Consider the following 13,817-nt stretch of genomic DNA (forward strand, 5'->3'; position numbering starts at 1 on the left):
CAGTCCTCACACCAAAATACTGACTGTAGGAATGCCTATAGTTCACTTAGGATGCATGGTCAAATGAACCGTCAGTTCAAGGCCAGCATGAGCTACATACCTAGTCTAAAAAGCTAAGAGCTTGACCTATAGTACAATGGTAGAGTGCTTATCTAGGATGCACAAGACCCTAGGTTCTATCCCAACACTGCAAACTATAAATTTGGTTTATAAGTAGGGAATGAACTTCTCTTAATTCTCAAAATGTGTTTCAAAGAAAACATTAACAAGTATCAATGAACTGGATGGTGGTGCACACACGTCTTTACTCCCAGCACTTGGGAGGCAGAGACAGGCAGATCACTACAGAGTGAGTTCCAGGACAGGCTCCAAAGCTACAGAGAAACCCTGTCTCAAAAAACAAAAACAAACAAACAAACAAAAAAAAGTATCAATGAGCTTCCTACAAATCATGTTTGTAGGAAAGCAACTGCACCCAAGTCCACCATCCACTACTCACCAATCGGCTGCCTGTATGGATGGTAAACGTGGATGTCAAAGGGTCTGTGTGTTGTGTTCACCAGCACTGCTCTATCTGACCCATCATATTTGTTTCCCTTTTCAACCGTCCTTGTATTCCAATCTGTCCAATAAACAGTGTCTTCAAAAAGGGTGATAGCAAAGGGATGAGGCAGGGTTCCATCATACACTGTTTGTCGATGGTGGCCCTCCAAATCAGAGAACCTGGTGGCAAGAAGAACAGAGTGTAAGTAAGTGACCCTTCTCTTCTGAATGCCCTTCAGGATCAGTGAGTGAACCCATCAATTAAGGAAATTCTATCCCTCTGAACAGCCAAGTAATTGGCCAAGATCCAGGAGTTCAGTTGAAGAGAGGGAGGAAGGATTATAAATAAGAGCAAGGGGATTCAGAATCATGATGGGGAAAAAACACAGAAATTGCTGACCCAAGCTAATGGGAGCTCATGGACTCTGGACTGACAGCTGGGGAGCCTACATGGAACCAAACTAGGCCCTCCAAATGGGGGTGAAAATTGTGTGGCTTTATGTGTTTCTGGGTCCCCTGGCAATGGGACCAGGACTTACCCCAGGTACACAAACTGGCTTTTTATACCCCATTCCCTATGGTGTGATGCCTTGCTCAGCCTTGATGCAAGAGGGAGGGGCCAGGTCTGTCCCCAACATGATATAACAGCCTGTGTTGACTACCCAAGGGAGGCCTTACTCTCTATGAGGAGGGGGTGGGGGTGGAACGGGGTTATGTGGGGGGAGCAAGAAAAAAGGAAGAAGGGGAACATGGGTTGGTATGTAAAAGGGAAGAAAATTTTTTAATAAAAAATTATATGTTAAAAAAATTGTATCCCTCTGAATCTCTGATGAAAGCAACAACTAAACTTAAATGACAAACACTTAAAAGCGAGACTCAAAAACTGGAATAACCACAATTATTGACAAAGTCACCAGTTCATAGCTGTGATGTGGGTATTATGGGTTGATAATCTTTTGTGCTGGTCCTACCTGATTTCCTAAGATGAGCATCATTCTCTTATTGTTACCTAGGAGGGTGTGTGTGTGTGTGTGTGTGTGTGTGTGTGTGTGTGTGTGTGTGTGTGAAGTTTAGGCATATGCAGATACCTTCAGAGGCAGAGGCATCAGATCCCCTAGAGATGGAGTTACAGGGGATTGTGAGCCATTCCACATGGGCACTAGGAAGAAGTGAACCCAGTCCCATATGAGAACACTCTCTGAATTGCTGAGTCAGCTCACTAGCCTCTTGTCATCCTATCCTCACTTTCTAGACAGGCAATAGCCATAAATGCTAATCATTCTCTTTCTGCTCATTTCTATAGAGCTCCATGCATTTGCCTGGAGGTAGTGTGAGCTCAGACTGAGGATATAGCTCAATTAGCAGAAGTTCAAAGTCATCCCTAGCTACACAGAAACCTTGAGGCCAATCTGGTATACATGAGATCATGCCTTATGAGAAAGAAGAGAGCACATAATTAGTTACTCAGTTTGATTATTTTTCAAGGTACATACTCAATGTAACCCAGGTGAGCATCTGCCCAATACAAGAGATCGTTGGTGTAGTCAATGGTGATGGCATTGGGCCATTCTATCTTGGTAGAGATAATCACAGACTTATTAGCTCCATCCATGCCAGCTCTTGCAATGTATGCTCGAGAACCCCAATCTGCCCAGTAGACATGCCTGTGGAAGCAAACACAGAAGGCTCAGGCCCTGAAGCCAAAAGACACAGTTGTAGTCTATTTAGAGAAATGAAGTTCCCATCCCAGAGTCTCTCTGAAAGGAAAGAGAACTGGCAGAAAGTATCCACAACAATAAGGATGGTGGTCCTCAAAAATGGACAATTGTGGATTTCCATGGCTTTGATATAGGGAGTCCACTAAAGAAACATCTATCACAATTTTTCAAGCATGCAACTCAAAATATGAACTCAAAAAATTCTGTCATTACAAAGACAGGAGTCCAGCTGATGAATATCATTTGAGTGAGCCACACCACTCATTGCACTGACCCATTCACCAAGCAGGAAAAACAGAAGACAGATCCCAGAGAAGATACTGGTCGTTAACTAACTACATAAACAGGTGAATGAATACATAGAGAAGAGGTACAAGATGACAGACAGGCGATACCCATTCTGAGGATGAAGGACAATTCCCCTGGGATTTTCAAAGCAGAAGGTATTGTTGGCATCCACACAGTGCTGGGCTAGCATTTTGCGGTGTCGACCTTCAAGGTCGGAGACAAACAGGCAATCCAGGATGGCATCCAACCAATACAGTTTTCTGCAATGGAAAGACAGGATTTACCATTACACCTACTTTATTTTTACACATACAGCCCATTCTCCTATCCAAGCGCCTTGAGATTCACACATACAGCTGTTACAGGCACTTTTCCCAAACAAAAGAGGGCTCAGGGAAGCAGAAAAGGCTATTAAATGTTTCCACATACTCCAGTTGAAAAGGACCTATAGGCCTGAAAAACATTAGAATTTTTAACGTTTTTACAACATTTAAGAGTTGTTTAGAGAGGTGGCTTGTTGGATAAGTAGGATCTGAATCCTCAGAAGCCACATATAGTGTAGACATACACAGCAGGACACTTCTACAATCCCAGTGTCCCTATGTGGACAGCTAGCCTGGCATATAGAGTGGTGAACAAAGAAACCTCGTCCTCAAAAGAAGGCAGGAACCCGTACCAGAGGTTCTTTTCTTACCTGCTGACCCAATCCACAGCCAGACTTTCAGCACGCCGTAATCTGTGGCTTATGATCGTCTCCCGGTTTGTCTTATTCAAAAACATCCGCTCAATGATTTGCTTCTCTGTATCAATCCAGTACAACCTCTTTTCTACTCTGTCAAAGTCCAGGGCCACAACGTTGCCCAGTCCTTGCAAAATCAGAGAGTAAGATGTGCCATCTGTAGTTAAGTTTCTCAGATAGTAACGGTTGCTAAAGATGAGATAGGGCTCGATGTTGCTATTCTGGCGACAGGTCTTCCCATCTGGCTCGCGGATGTAGCCAGGAGCGCACTTACAAATGTAGGAACCTATTACATTCTCACACTTCTGGCTACAGAGCTGGGGTGACTCCTTGCATTCATCGATATCCACACAAGTGCGTTTGTCAGACATGAGCTTGTACCCAGGGAGACAGGAGCAGTAGAAACTAGTTATGGTGTCGGTACAGTTGTGGTCACAGCGACTGATTGAAGAATCCAGGCACTCATTAATGCCTGCAGACAAAAGACACTTACTAGAGAAACTAAACTATCAGCCTTGGGCCCAGAGTTACACTCAAAATCAGTATTCCTACTAGATAGTGCCAATTCTTAGCAAATCATAACAAAAGAAGTGAGGGTGCTGGGATTTTCAAAGAGACCACATGAGTTATTCAAAAGTCAGTAATTTATCAACTTCCTCCTTAGCTTAATCTTTTTTCTCCCATCATTTACAGAATGTCTGATTAAGTTTCTATAATCAAACTCACTTTGTAAATAACACATCACATTTAAAACTGTATAAACATATTTAAAGCTGAGGGAAAACTAAGAATATTTCAAGTCTAATAAAGCTGTTAATTTCTGTGCAACACAGGAAACTTTCTTTTCAAAGTTTACAGCACAATTGGAATTTCTAAATATTCAAATTATGTACATACATGTTAATGCAGTATGATATACATTAATAACATAGACTTTTCCAGTCTCTTCTGTCATCTAAACAAAATTATAGGCTATTCAGCACACTCTACCCAGCTTAGCCCTTCACTACAGATTTTGACAATTAATACAACTAGTGCTTTTAAGCTGACAGAGTCTTGGGCTCCTAAGCTAAAGTTATCATCTTGTATCAGTCTGGCAAGTAGCCGGGACATTAGTCACAAGCCACTGTACCCAGTTCTCAGTAAGCTTTAAAAAATGGCAAGAGAGGGGCTGGAGAGATGGTTCAGAGGTTAAGAGCACCGACTGTTCTTCCAGAGGTCCTGAGTTCAATTCCCAGCACCCACATGGTGGCTCATAACCATCTGTAATGAGATCTGGCACCCTCTTCTGTATGCATAATAAATAAATAAACCTTAAAAAAAATATTTAAAAAAAAACTTTAAAAAAAAAATGGCAAGAGAAGAAACTGAAGACGAGGGGGCCCAGCGTGCTCACTTGTAACATCTTCCACTTCAGTGGTGTGCTGCTCACCCCCTGCTGAGTCACAAGCTACCAGTGTGGTGTACACCTTTGCCTTATGGGGTGGGATGAGCTCAAAGACAGGTATACAGGTGGCCAAGCCTACCTGTTCTACACCAGAAGAAGACATACTTACTAATGAATGACAGGGTGCTGAACCCATGATCCAGTCAAGTCTGCTTCTACTGCTGGTTTGCCACATGACCCTAAGTAATTCAGTTGCTAGCCATATGCTGGGTTATTGTTTGTAAAAGGAAGAATGTATACTGGATCACTAGGAATCCTGCTGCCTATGAGTCTGGATGCCTTCCTTAGTGTGCAACCTTCTTAAAGCACGCCCTGGATATCGGTATACCGAAAAACCTTTGCCTATTAGTATGGAAGCCATGGTAACTTTTTTGGTAAATGTTCTATGTAGAAGACGGATTGGAAAGTCCTGAGAGACCGTAAAGGAGCGAGGATCTACACAGTCCCCTCTCCGCCCTGTGCTCACCACAGCCTTTTTCATCGCTGTTGTCCGAGCAGTCATCCATATGGTTACACACTTTCCCCATCTCAATGCAGTGTCCGTTGTCACAGTGGAACTGATGAGGGGGGCAGGTGGGTTCTGGGGTGTGGCATAGGTGCTCCTGCTCATCCGACCCATCTCCACAGTCGTTGTCTTCATCACAGACAAACATCCTAGAGATGCAGCGCCCATTCTGACAGGTGAACTGGTCTGCACTGCAGGGTGGGTATGAACAGCCCCGCTCGTCACTGTAGTCGCCACAGTCATTCCGCCGATCGCACCTGTGTTGTGGGATGCAGGACCACGTTGACCATTTTAACAAGATCACAGTGCCTTCGCCCTCTCCCTACAAAAGAGTCATCTACCCCACCAATCTCCAGCTCCCTACACCACTTCCCCTGGTGCCGATGACTTCATAACAAATAGGGCAAATCAACATGATTCATACATTAGTAACTCATGGGATAGTTTATGGACACTGGGAATATCCCAGATAGACATGTTGTACAGAAGTCCTTAGCATGAATTCTGTGTCCTATAAAATTGTAGTTGGATGATGTGTCTTTAAAGAACATCTATCTTCCCACTGGGGTAATGTTTGCATTGGCAGAACCCTTTGTATAATTCTACTGTCACCTGTCAGGATATGTGAGTTAGTTATGGTAATGGGAAGGAGATGAAAGCCAGCAGATTAGTTAGCAAGAAATATATGAAAAGGAAGAGTGTATGTTGTAGTCCTAATTCTGATACCTAACATTTCCATGTTCCTAAGGATAATTCAGTTTCCTGAGATAGCATGAGCCACACCAGTCTATATTTTCTAGATTATTCTAAGATCCCATAAAAAGCCATGCTTACTGAATGGGGTCATGGTGACAGCTGGTCATGTATATAAAAGAATTTAGGATAAATAAGGACAATGCTAATATTTGATAATTCATTAAACAATAGAAAGAGGGCAAGGAGCTAGGGGCAGAGTCTCACGAGATACTAAGGCACCAAAGATGAACCTACTCAATTTTGCTGCTGAGTACTGACCATGTCCGCTAACTAGAACTGCCTTCCACAAGCCTGGAGTACTGCCAATACAATTAGACTGAAAATGTATGCATAGGTCTGTGAAGAAAGCCTTGGTCAAAGCAAACTGGCTTATCCCACTTCACATTCCAGAAATTCAAAAATAATTCCCAAATGATCTGAGACAACAATGTTTTCCTTTATCTAGTTTACTTCTGACTCAGGAGGGATGTGGAATAGAAGCAAATCGCCAGACTTTTAGACATAATTGCATACCATTATTCCAACAAGTATTCCTGTCGTAACTCAGTCTCACCAAACACCACTGCAGTGTGCCGAGAAGAAAACTATGCCTGCCCCACAGTGCCAAATGCAGGGACACACTCTGCCCAGCAAGAGGATGTACATTCACTTCTGAAGTCACTCAGATAGACAGAACTGGGGGCCTATATCTTGGGTTTCCAGGGAACTTTATCTTGGTTTGCTTTGTTTCTTTCTTAATCTGTTATAGCACTGGCAAAAGCAATTCAGAAGGAGAGAAATAAGGAAATGCAACGAAAGTCAGAAAGAAAGAAAGAAAGAAAGAAAGAAAGAAAGAAAGAAAGAAAGAAAGAAAGAGAAGTAACCCCAGAGTAAGGAGGCAGGGAGGTGACAGTGATGATGAAGGCAGAGCTCAGGAAGGGAGGCAAGAGACAACCCAGAGTCCAATCAAAACGAAGCCTCGGGTTTTCAGAATATAGTCCCATCTAAGAGCGATCGTACTGACTACTTACTAGACCAGAAATGGCTGGATAGTTAATGCTTAGCCAGGTAGGAAGATGACGCATGGTCAAAACCCAATTAACAATTTACGTATCACAGCCCTGCCAATTCAGTGTACAAAAAGCTTGTGAAATGCTGCTTCACTACAAAAGAAGCACCTGGACCCAAACTGTCCCAGTACAGTGATGGCTATCTGGACTTCAGGCCACAAATACACTTTCCGTCTGTCCCTACTCACTGTCATTCACTGCTCAGTATGCTAAGACCCTGCTGGTAATTATCAACCTTCATAGCACGTGCCTTAACCATTTTTCCTCTTCAAGATGCCGTACTATGTAAATCTTTGCCACACTTTATACCAGACATACCTCAGCATCTGCCACTAACACAAATCACCCTGGCATCTGCAACTCTGACCTTTCGATCTTCTTCCCTAGCCTGATGGTTCCTAGTGCTCTCAATAACCCCTGTGCTTTTTAACTACAGAGTGGGTACAATATCTCTTCTTTCAGTTCAAGATATCCAAATTGGTTTTTATTTCTTTTATTTTTCATGTGGGTTTTTTTTTTTTTTTTTTTTTTTTTTACCCTTGGTTTTTTTGAGACAGAGTTTCTCTGTGTAGCCCTGGCTGTCCTGGAACTCACTCTGTAAACCAGGCTGGCCTCAAACTCACAGAGATCTGCCTGCCTCTATTGCCCACCAAATGCTTAATATCTACATTCATCTTGGAAAGTTGTACAGCATTGCATACTTTCTCCCTTCAGCAAACTCCTTGCAAGGTTGTTTTATTTTGATTGAGGCTTCTATCAGTCTTTATCCCTTCTGAGCTTCCCTCTACAGTCAAAGATTTACTACTACATAGGGTGGGAAGAGGCTGTGCACTACAAAAACAAAATTCATGTGAAGAAACCCATTGGGATACAGTGGTAAGAAACCACACCGCAGGAAATGATAGAATTTCCCCAAACCAGCAAGCTCTGAGCTGAATCTGTTTGAGATACACAGGGTTAAGAGTTTTAAGTGTCCTACATGAAAAGCTGTATTTCCAACTTAAAAAGGAAAAAGACTTTCAGAAGCTTTGGCCTTCCCACCTGATGCTCTGCAGTCATAGCTGCCTTGACCCTGAGCCAAGATGCACTTGTTGGAGCTCTTATTTTTCTCACAACAGAAAGCAAAGAAAGAAAAAGTTCTTATAACCAAGCCACAGGCGGAAAACTAGAAGGCACGTGTCAACCTGACCCATTCGTTTTCCCACCACTCTGTGGGTGGAAGGCCATATTATGGCTTTCATGAACCCTAGGGTCTTCTTGGGCCACATCATCCATAAAACACATAAATAACTATATCAATATGGTGTGTTGATATGTTGCATATTAAAACATTTTTTTAAAACCTGGATTTCAAATATTTCCAACCATTTCCCGGATAGTGTCATGCGCACTATGAACATTCTGCCTAATAGGGAAATGTGTGAATCACAGGTCACCTGAATGATTGCATGATACACCGTCCATTTGCACAGGTGAATTCTCCCCCAGAGCAGGTTCTTCTGGTGCAGTTCTGCAGCTCATCGAGGGCGTCAGCACAGTCTGCGTCGCCATCACAGACCCAGGACTGGGGAATGCACCTCCTGTGCGGAGGTCTGTCGTTTCTACAGGCGAACTGGGAAGTGGAGCAATTTCTAAGCTCTGAAATCAAAGCAGACGAGAATCTCTCAAAGCTCAGAAATTCTCTTGTCTTCTAATCTTTAACACACTGAAGGGTGAAGAGAAACATGAATAAAGAGGACAGACAAGTCACGTGAGTCTGCATTTTCGGAAGCATCAACACGAAAAACCTCACTTAGTTCTCAACAAGATTTACACAAAAACGTATTTTCCCATAATACTTCAGAAAATCACCCCATTTCAAAAATATCTTCAAATATCTTATATTTTGACAACGTGCTTCATATTCCACTGTGTAATCATACATGAACAAAATGAGATTAATATGTTAGTACCAATTGGATGGTGAGGAAACTGGTTAACTAGACATCTCAAAGTCAGACAACCAGAAGGATGCAGAGACAGATCTTTCTCCTCCCGAAGCTGGAGCTCTCGAATACATAGCAAGCCCTCCCCAATGAAGAGCAGGGTTAGGGGAGGTCAGAGTTGTCAGATAGTATGGCACAAGGAGGTGACATACTGATTCAGAATCATCAGTGCCTTATCCAATCCCACCACAAACAAGACATAAAAGGAAAAGAGAAAATAGTTCCAGTAAGTCAGTGACAGAAGGAATGCAGAGCTGTGGCTGCAAGTTCACTATCAACTGCCACGCTTCAGGAAACTCTGTCCTTGTTCTTCTCAGAAGGAAAGCCATGGTGCTGAAACTCCTCAGGCAGCGACTAGATGTTTTGCTGGCAATAAAAATTGTGGCACCAATGATATAGGTATAATATCCACTCTTTTCTTAAATTTGAATGAGTTTTTATAAATTTTTGGCTGGGCGGTGGTGGCACAAGCCTTTAATCTCAGCACATAAGAGGCAAGAGCAGGAGGATCACTATGAGTTCAAGGCTAGCCTGGTCTACAGAATGAGTTCCAGGACAGCCAAGGCTACACAGAGAAACCCCATCACAAAAATAAACCAAAAAATAATTTTTTCATACAATATACTTTGATCATATTTTCCCCTTCCCCAAGCCACTCTTAGATCCTGCCCATGTCCGTACCCACAACTTTGCTTTCTCTTTCTCTCAAACAGAAAAAAAAAAAAGACAAGAAACAAAATTTTTAAAAAGTCAAAAAAAAAAAAAACCAAAAGAGACAGAAGACCAAGACAAGAAAAATCCCAACAAAGCAAAAAAAAATTCCATTGAGTTTGTTGTGTTGGCCAACTACTCCTGGGCATGGAGCCTGCCATGGAGTGTTGATATGCCTACTTACACTCCATTAGAGTATCAATTGCAGATAGTATCTCAGTTAAGGGCGGGTTGGAACTGGAAGGATGTGGGGGGTGCAGGCTGGAGGGGAAAGAATATGACCAGTTGCTTAAAAACAACAATGGTACTGAGAAATCCACTGATGAATACCACAGCTTCCAAGCCTGTAGCTTCTAGGGTGATCAGCTGAGTTCCCTTCACCTGCTCTAGAAACGTAGTCACAATTTCCATTAGGCAAATGTGAGAGAGAATGAGCACCAAGTCATTTTGCATCATTTGCAAAGCATGGAAGTGATGGTGTCGACACTCCAAGCCCGCGCGAATTAACCTGCCTTCACTTACCACAGTGATGCCTTTGGTCCTCATCACTCATGTCCCCGCAGTCGTTATCATCATCACAGACCCACGTGTTTGAGATGCACCTGCCATTATCACACTGGAACTGGTTAGCTGTGCAGGAGTTCACTATCTGAACTGAAGAGAGAGAGAGAGAGATGCTCAACAGAAAGACTGGGATGTCTGCTTTGTAGCCTCTATCAAGGACGTTCAAACCGGGTATACGCCAGTGAGAAGCTTACTCACATAAGCATCAGGAATACATGAAGTGTCAGAGCTGATCTTTGAACTGGTTTTACGAATGACTTTACAAATGCAGTGGAAAAACACAAGAGTGGTTTATAGTACGGCAATATAACGTGGAGTAAGGCTGCCGGTGAGGTGCACATCACAATCGCTGCACCAGCCGCTCGTGGAGGAACACCTACTCCATGGTTTTGGCATCCCTTCTGGGAGTAGGAGCAGGGAGGGTGAGCACCTAGCCGAGCGGCTCCAGCACTTGAAGGGTGAGAGGGGCCCCAGTTGCTCTAACTACATCCAACTTTTTCGCCGGGTTGCTGACTCTTACCACAACTGTCAGGTTCATCCGAGCTGTCGGAACAGTCGGCTTCACCGTCACAGTACCAAAAGCTCGGGATACAGCGCTGAGAGGATGCGCACTGGAACTCCGTGCTGCGGCATGTCTGCAAGTCTGGAGGAGAGATAAGCATGAGATTAGAACACAAGCAGGCTCCCTTCTGCTGACCATCTGCCTGTGTCTTTAAACTGGTTAGTCGCTGCCAGAAAAGGAAGGCTGGGGCTTGGGAAAGGGTCTTTTCTTTTTAGTTTATTATTTACTTGTTTGGTTTTGGCTTTTTCAAGAAAGGGTTTCTTTGTGCAGCCCTGCTTGACCTGGAACTCATTATGTAGACCAGGCTAGCCTCGAACTCAGAGATCCTTTTAGCTCTACCTCCCAAGTGCTGGGATTGAAGGTTGTGTGTCACCGTGTCCAGCTGGACTTTTTAATTAAGTGAATTATATTAAAACTATTAAAATAATCTTATTACCAATTCTGTCCCTCACCACAACTCTTAAATCATAATTCGAAATATTCTTACCTATTTATTGTAACTTAAAAATGAGGGTGGATGAGAGAGAAGCTGTTACCTTTGAACTTTACACAGCTATTGGTCATGTTAGCTTCTAATATGTGAATACAAATAATTGAATGAATATTCGTCCCAAATGAAGTCCTTTCCTTCTTCTATACAAGGTTCCCCCTGCCTGGTCCATAATAGCTGATGGATTTGCCAGTGAACATTCATTGGGAAAGCGGTAACTCCAACCTGCCCATCCCTATGGGATGCTGCAGGCTGAATTCTGGGTTATTTGGGCAGCTGCTTCTACTGTTGTACTTGATTACTGCTCTGGCAGATTTGTGTGTTGGCCTGTGGTTTCCTCAGGGTGGGATCAGAGGAACTGGTAAATCCTTAAAATGTGCTAATTTATGCTAATATTGATACTAATATTCTCAAAGTTATTAAGCTTTACAAAGACTCCACTGTTCATAGAGGAAATAGTTTTAATAAAATTAGGTTACTCGAGATCATACCATAATGTTCAGAAAATAACTTACTATACAATTCTGTCCACGGGCTTTACAGGTAAAAGTCCTTGGACACTATAACAGGTTTCCAGAGAAACGGACTTGAAGCATGAGACTTCTCATAGCCTTCCTCTCACATCTTAAAGCAACTGCCTACTTCCAAACTCAGTTTTTACTATCAAAGCTGTTTACATTTCTATGAGGTCCGGTCGCTCCTCTGAAATCACTGAGAGGCCGTTTTTTATCATACTCACTGCAGAAAATGGGGTTTTCATCGCTCATATCTCCACAGTCATTGTCTCCGTCACACAGGAAAGCTCGGGGAACACAAATATTTGTAGTCTGGCACTTTGTGTGTGTAGACGAGCAAGTGCGGGGCGCTTTAAAAAGACAACCAGATAGACATTTGGAACAGACCTACCAACTGTATCATAAACAATGTCGATGTTACCAGACCCCTGCAGGGAAGGGCTCAAACCCCAGGAAGGCATGTTCAAAGTGAGCAGAAAGGCACAGCTCAGGTGAACAGTGGAAACAGAGTCCCAAGTAGGCTCTGGGGTGGCAGAGAAACATGTTCATGAGGTGAGTCTAGCAGGTATACACAGATCCATCAATTTAAGCAAACAATTCAAATATTAGGTAGATGCATTTCTTAAATCATTTAGTTAGGTATAACAAATACTTAGCTTTTTTTTTTTTTTTCAGAAACTAATGTGGAAAATTTTCACCTCCTCGAGTAAGACACACTTACGGCAGTTTTTCTCATCCGAGGTGTCGTTATCATTGCAGTTGTTGATGCCGTTGCAGACAGAAGAGAGAGGTATGCACCTCCCATTGCTGCAAGTGAACTCCGTGGTGCTGTTGCAGTTCCTGAACAGGCACCCCGCCTCGTCGCTGTTGTCGCCACAGTCGTCATAGTAATCGCAGCGGTAGCGATAGGGAACACATCGCCCGTTGCCACACGTGAAGGCCGTTGATCGGCACGTGTGAAAGGCTGAGGAGGGAGAAAAGACACTGGAAGAAACCATCTTGCCATATCATCCCAGAGGTGCAATTTGTCTACCTTCTGGGACAGAAATGCCTACGAGGCAGACTGGATGCAAAACACTGGATGCAACCTATTTTCAATGAATAGAGCATTTTAAGTGAGAAATGAAAGGCACTTCATTTTTTTATATAGTCCAAAGTGTATCTCCAACACAGAAAGGCGTGCGAAAGCACACTGCTGGAGAAATGTACATAACTTCAAAACCCCTTGGAAGTCCACTGTGTCTTACTCCATTGGCATCAAAACTAACTGTGGACAGTCAGGAACAATGTAATGAAATGATGGTGCCCTTAGTGGCATGTTGCTGTGCCCCACAGCCTGCTCTCTTACAAGATCCCTGGTGCCCACTCCGTTTTATAGATAGACTTTGAGTCTAGGTAATATCTCCAGTCCATACAGAGACTATAAATGTTAATGCCAGGATTTTAATGACTTTACTCATATGCACACAGAGGTAACTAAACAGAAATGCAGCCTGTATTATCAGAGTGAAAGTTTCTGCCTCTCACAGGAAACCCACCCATATGCAGAAGGATTTTGTACCAAACAGTTGCACGATGACGTTTTAGCTCCTCACGAAAAGACTGAGTGCAGCTTACCACAGACAGTCTCCAGCTCGTCGCTGCCATCACCACAGTCATCGTCATTATCACATTTCCAGTCCTCAGTGATACAGTGCCCATTGAGGCAGGTGAACTGGGATTGGCCGCACCGGGTACCTGTGTCCACAATGCAGTGCTTGTTGTCATTGGCCAGATACCAGCTGCCTTCGTGTGGACACTGACACTCAGCTCCATTCGGTCCTGGAGCAGAGGGAGGCAAAGCAGAGGAACCATTTTTAGTCTTTTCCAGAATGGCATTTATTACATCTCAGAAATGAAACACCATCTACCTTTCAACTATTCGACATTTCTGGGCTGTTCTTCC

General features: G+C 43.2%; 1 protein-coding gene across 1 annotated transcript in view; it reads right to left on the minus strand.

Annotated features, from left to right (window-relative positions):
- Positions 1–13,817, minus strand: part of Lrp2 (LDL receptor related protein 2) — a 162,068-nt gene that overhangs the window by 47,321 nt on the left and 100,930 nt on the right. The window contains 11 exon segments of the mRNA XM_028882005.2: positions 500–723; positions 2,037–2,207; positions 2,657–2,809; positions 3,244–3,760; positions 5,202–5,497; positions 8,482–8,683; positions 10,264–10,395; positions 10,826–10,948; positions 12,097–12,222; positions 12,594–12,836; positions 13,490–13,693. Coding sequence (XP_028737838.1) covers positions 500–723; positions 2,037–2,207; positions 2,657–2,809; positions 3,244–3,760; positions 5,202–5,497; positions 8,482–8,683; positions 10,264–10,395; positions 10,826–10,948; positions 12,097–12,222; positions 12,594–12,836; positions 13,490–13,693 — 2,391 coding nt within the window.

This window comes from Peromyscus leucopus, chromosome 4 (assembly GCF_004664715.2).
Source record: "Peromyscus leucopus breed LL Stock chromosome 4, UCI_PerLeu_2.1, whole genome shotgun sequence".
Taxonomy (NCBI): Eukaryota; Metazoa; Chordata; class Mammalia; order Rodentia; family Cricetidae; genus Peromyscus; species Peromyscus leucopus.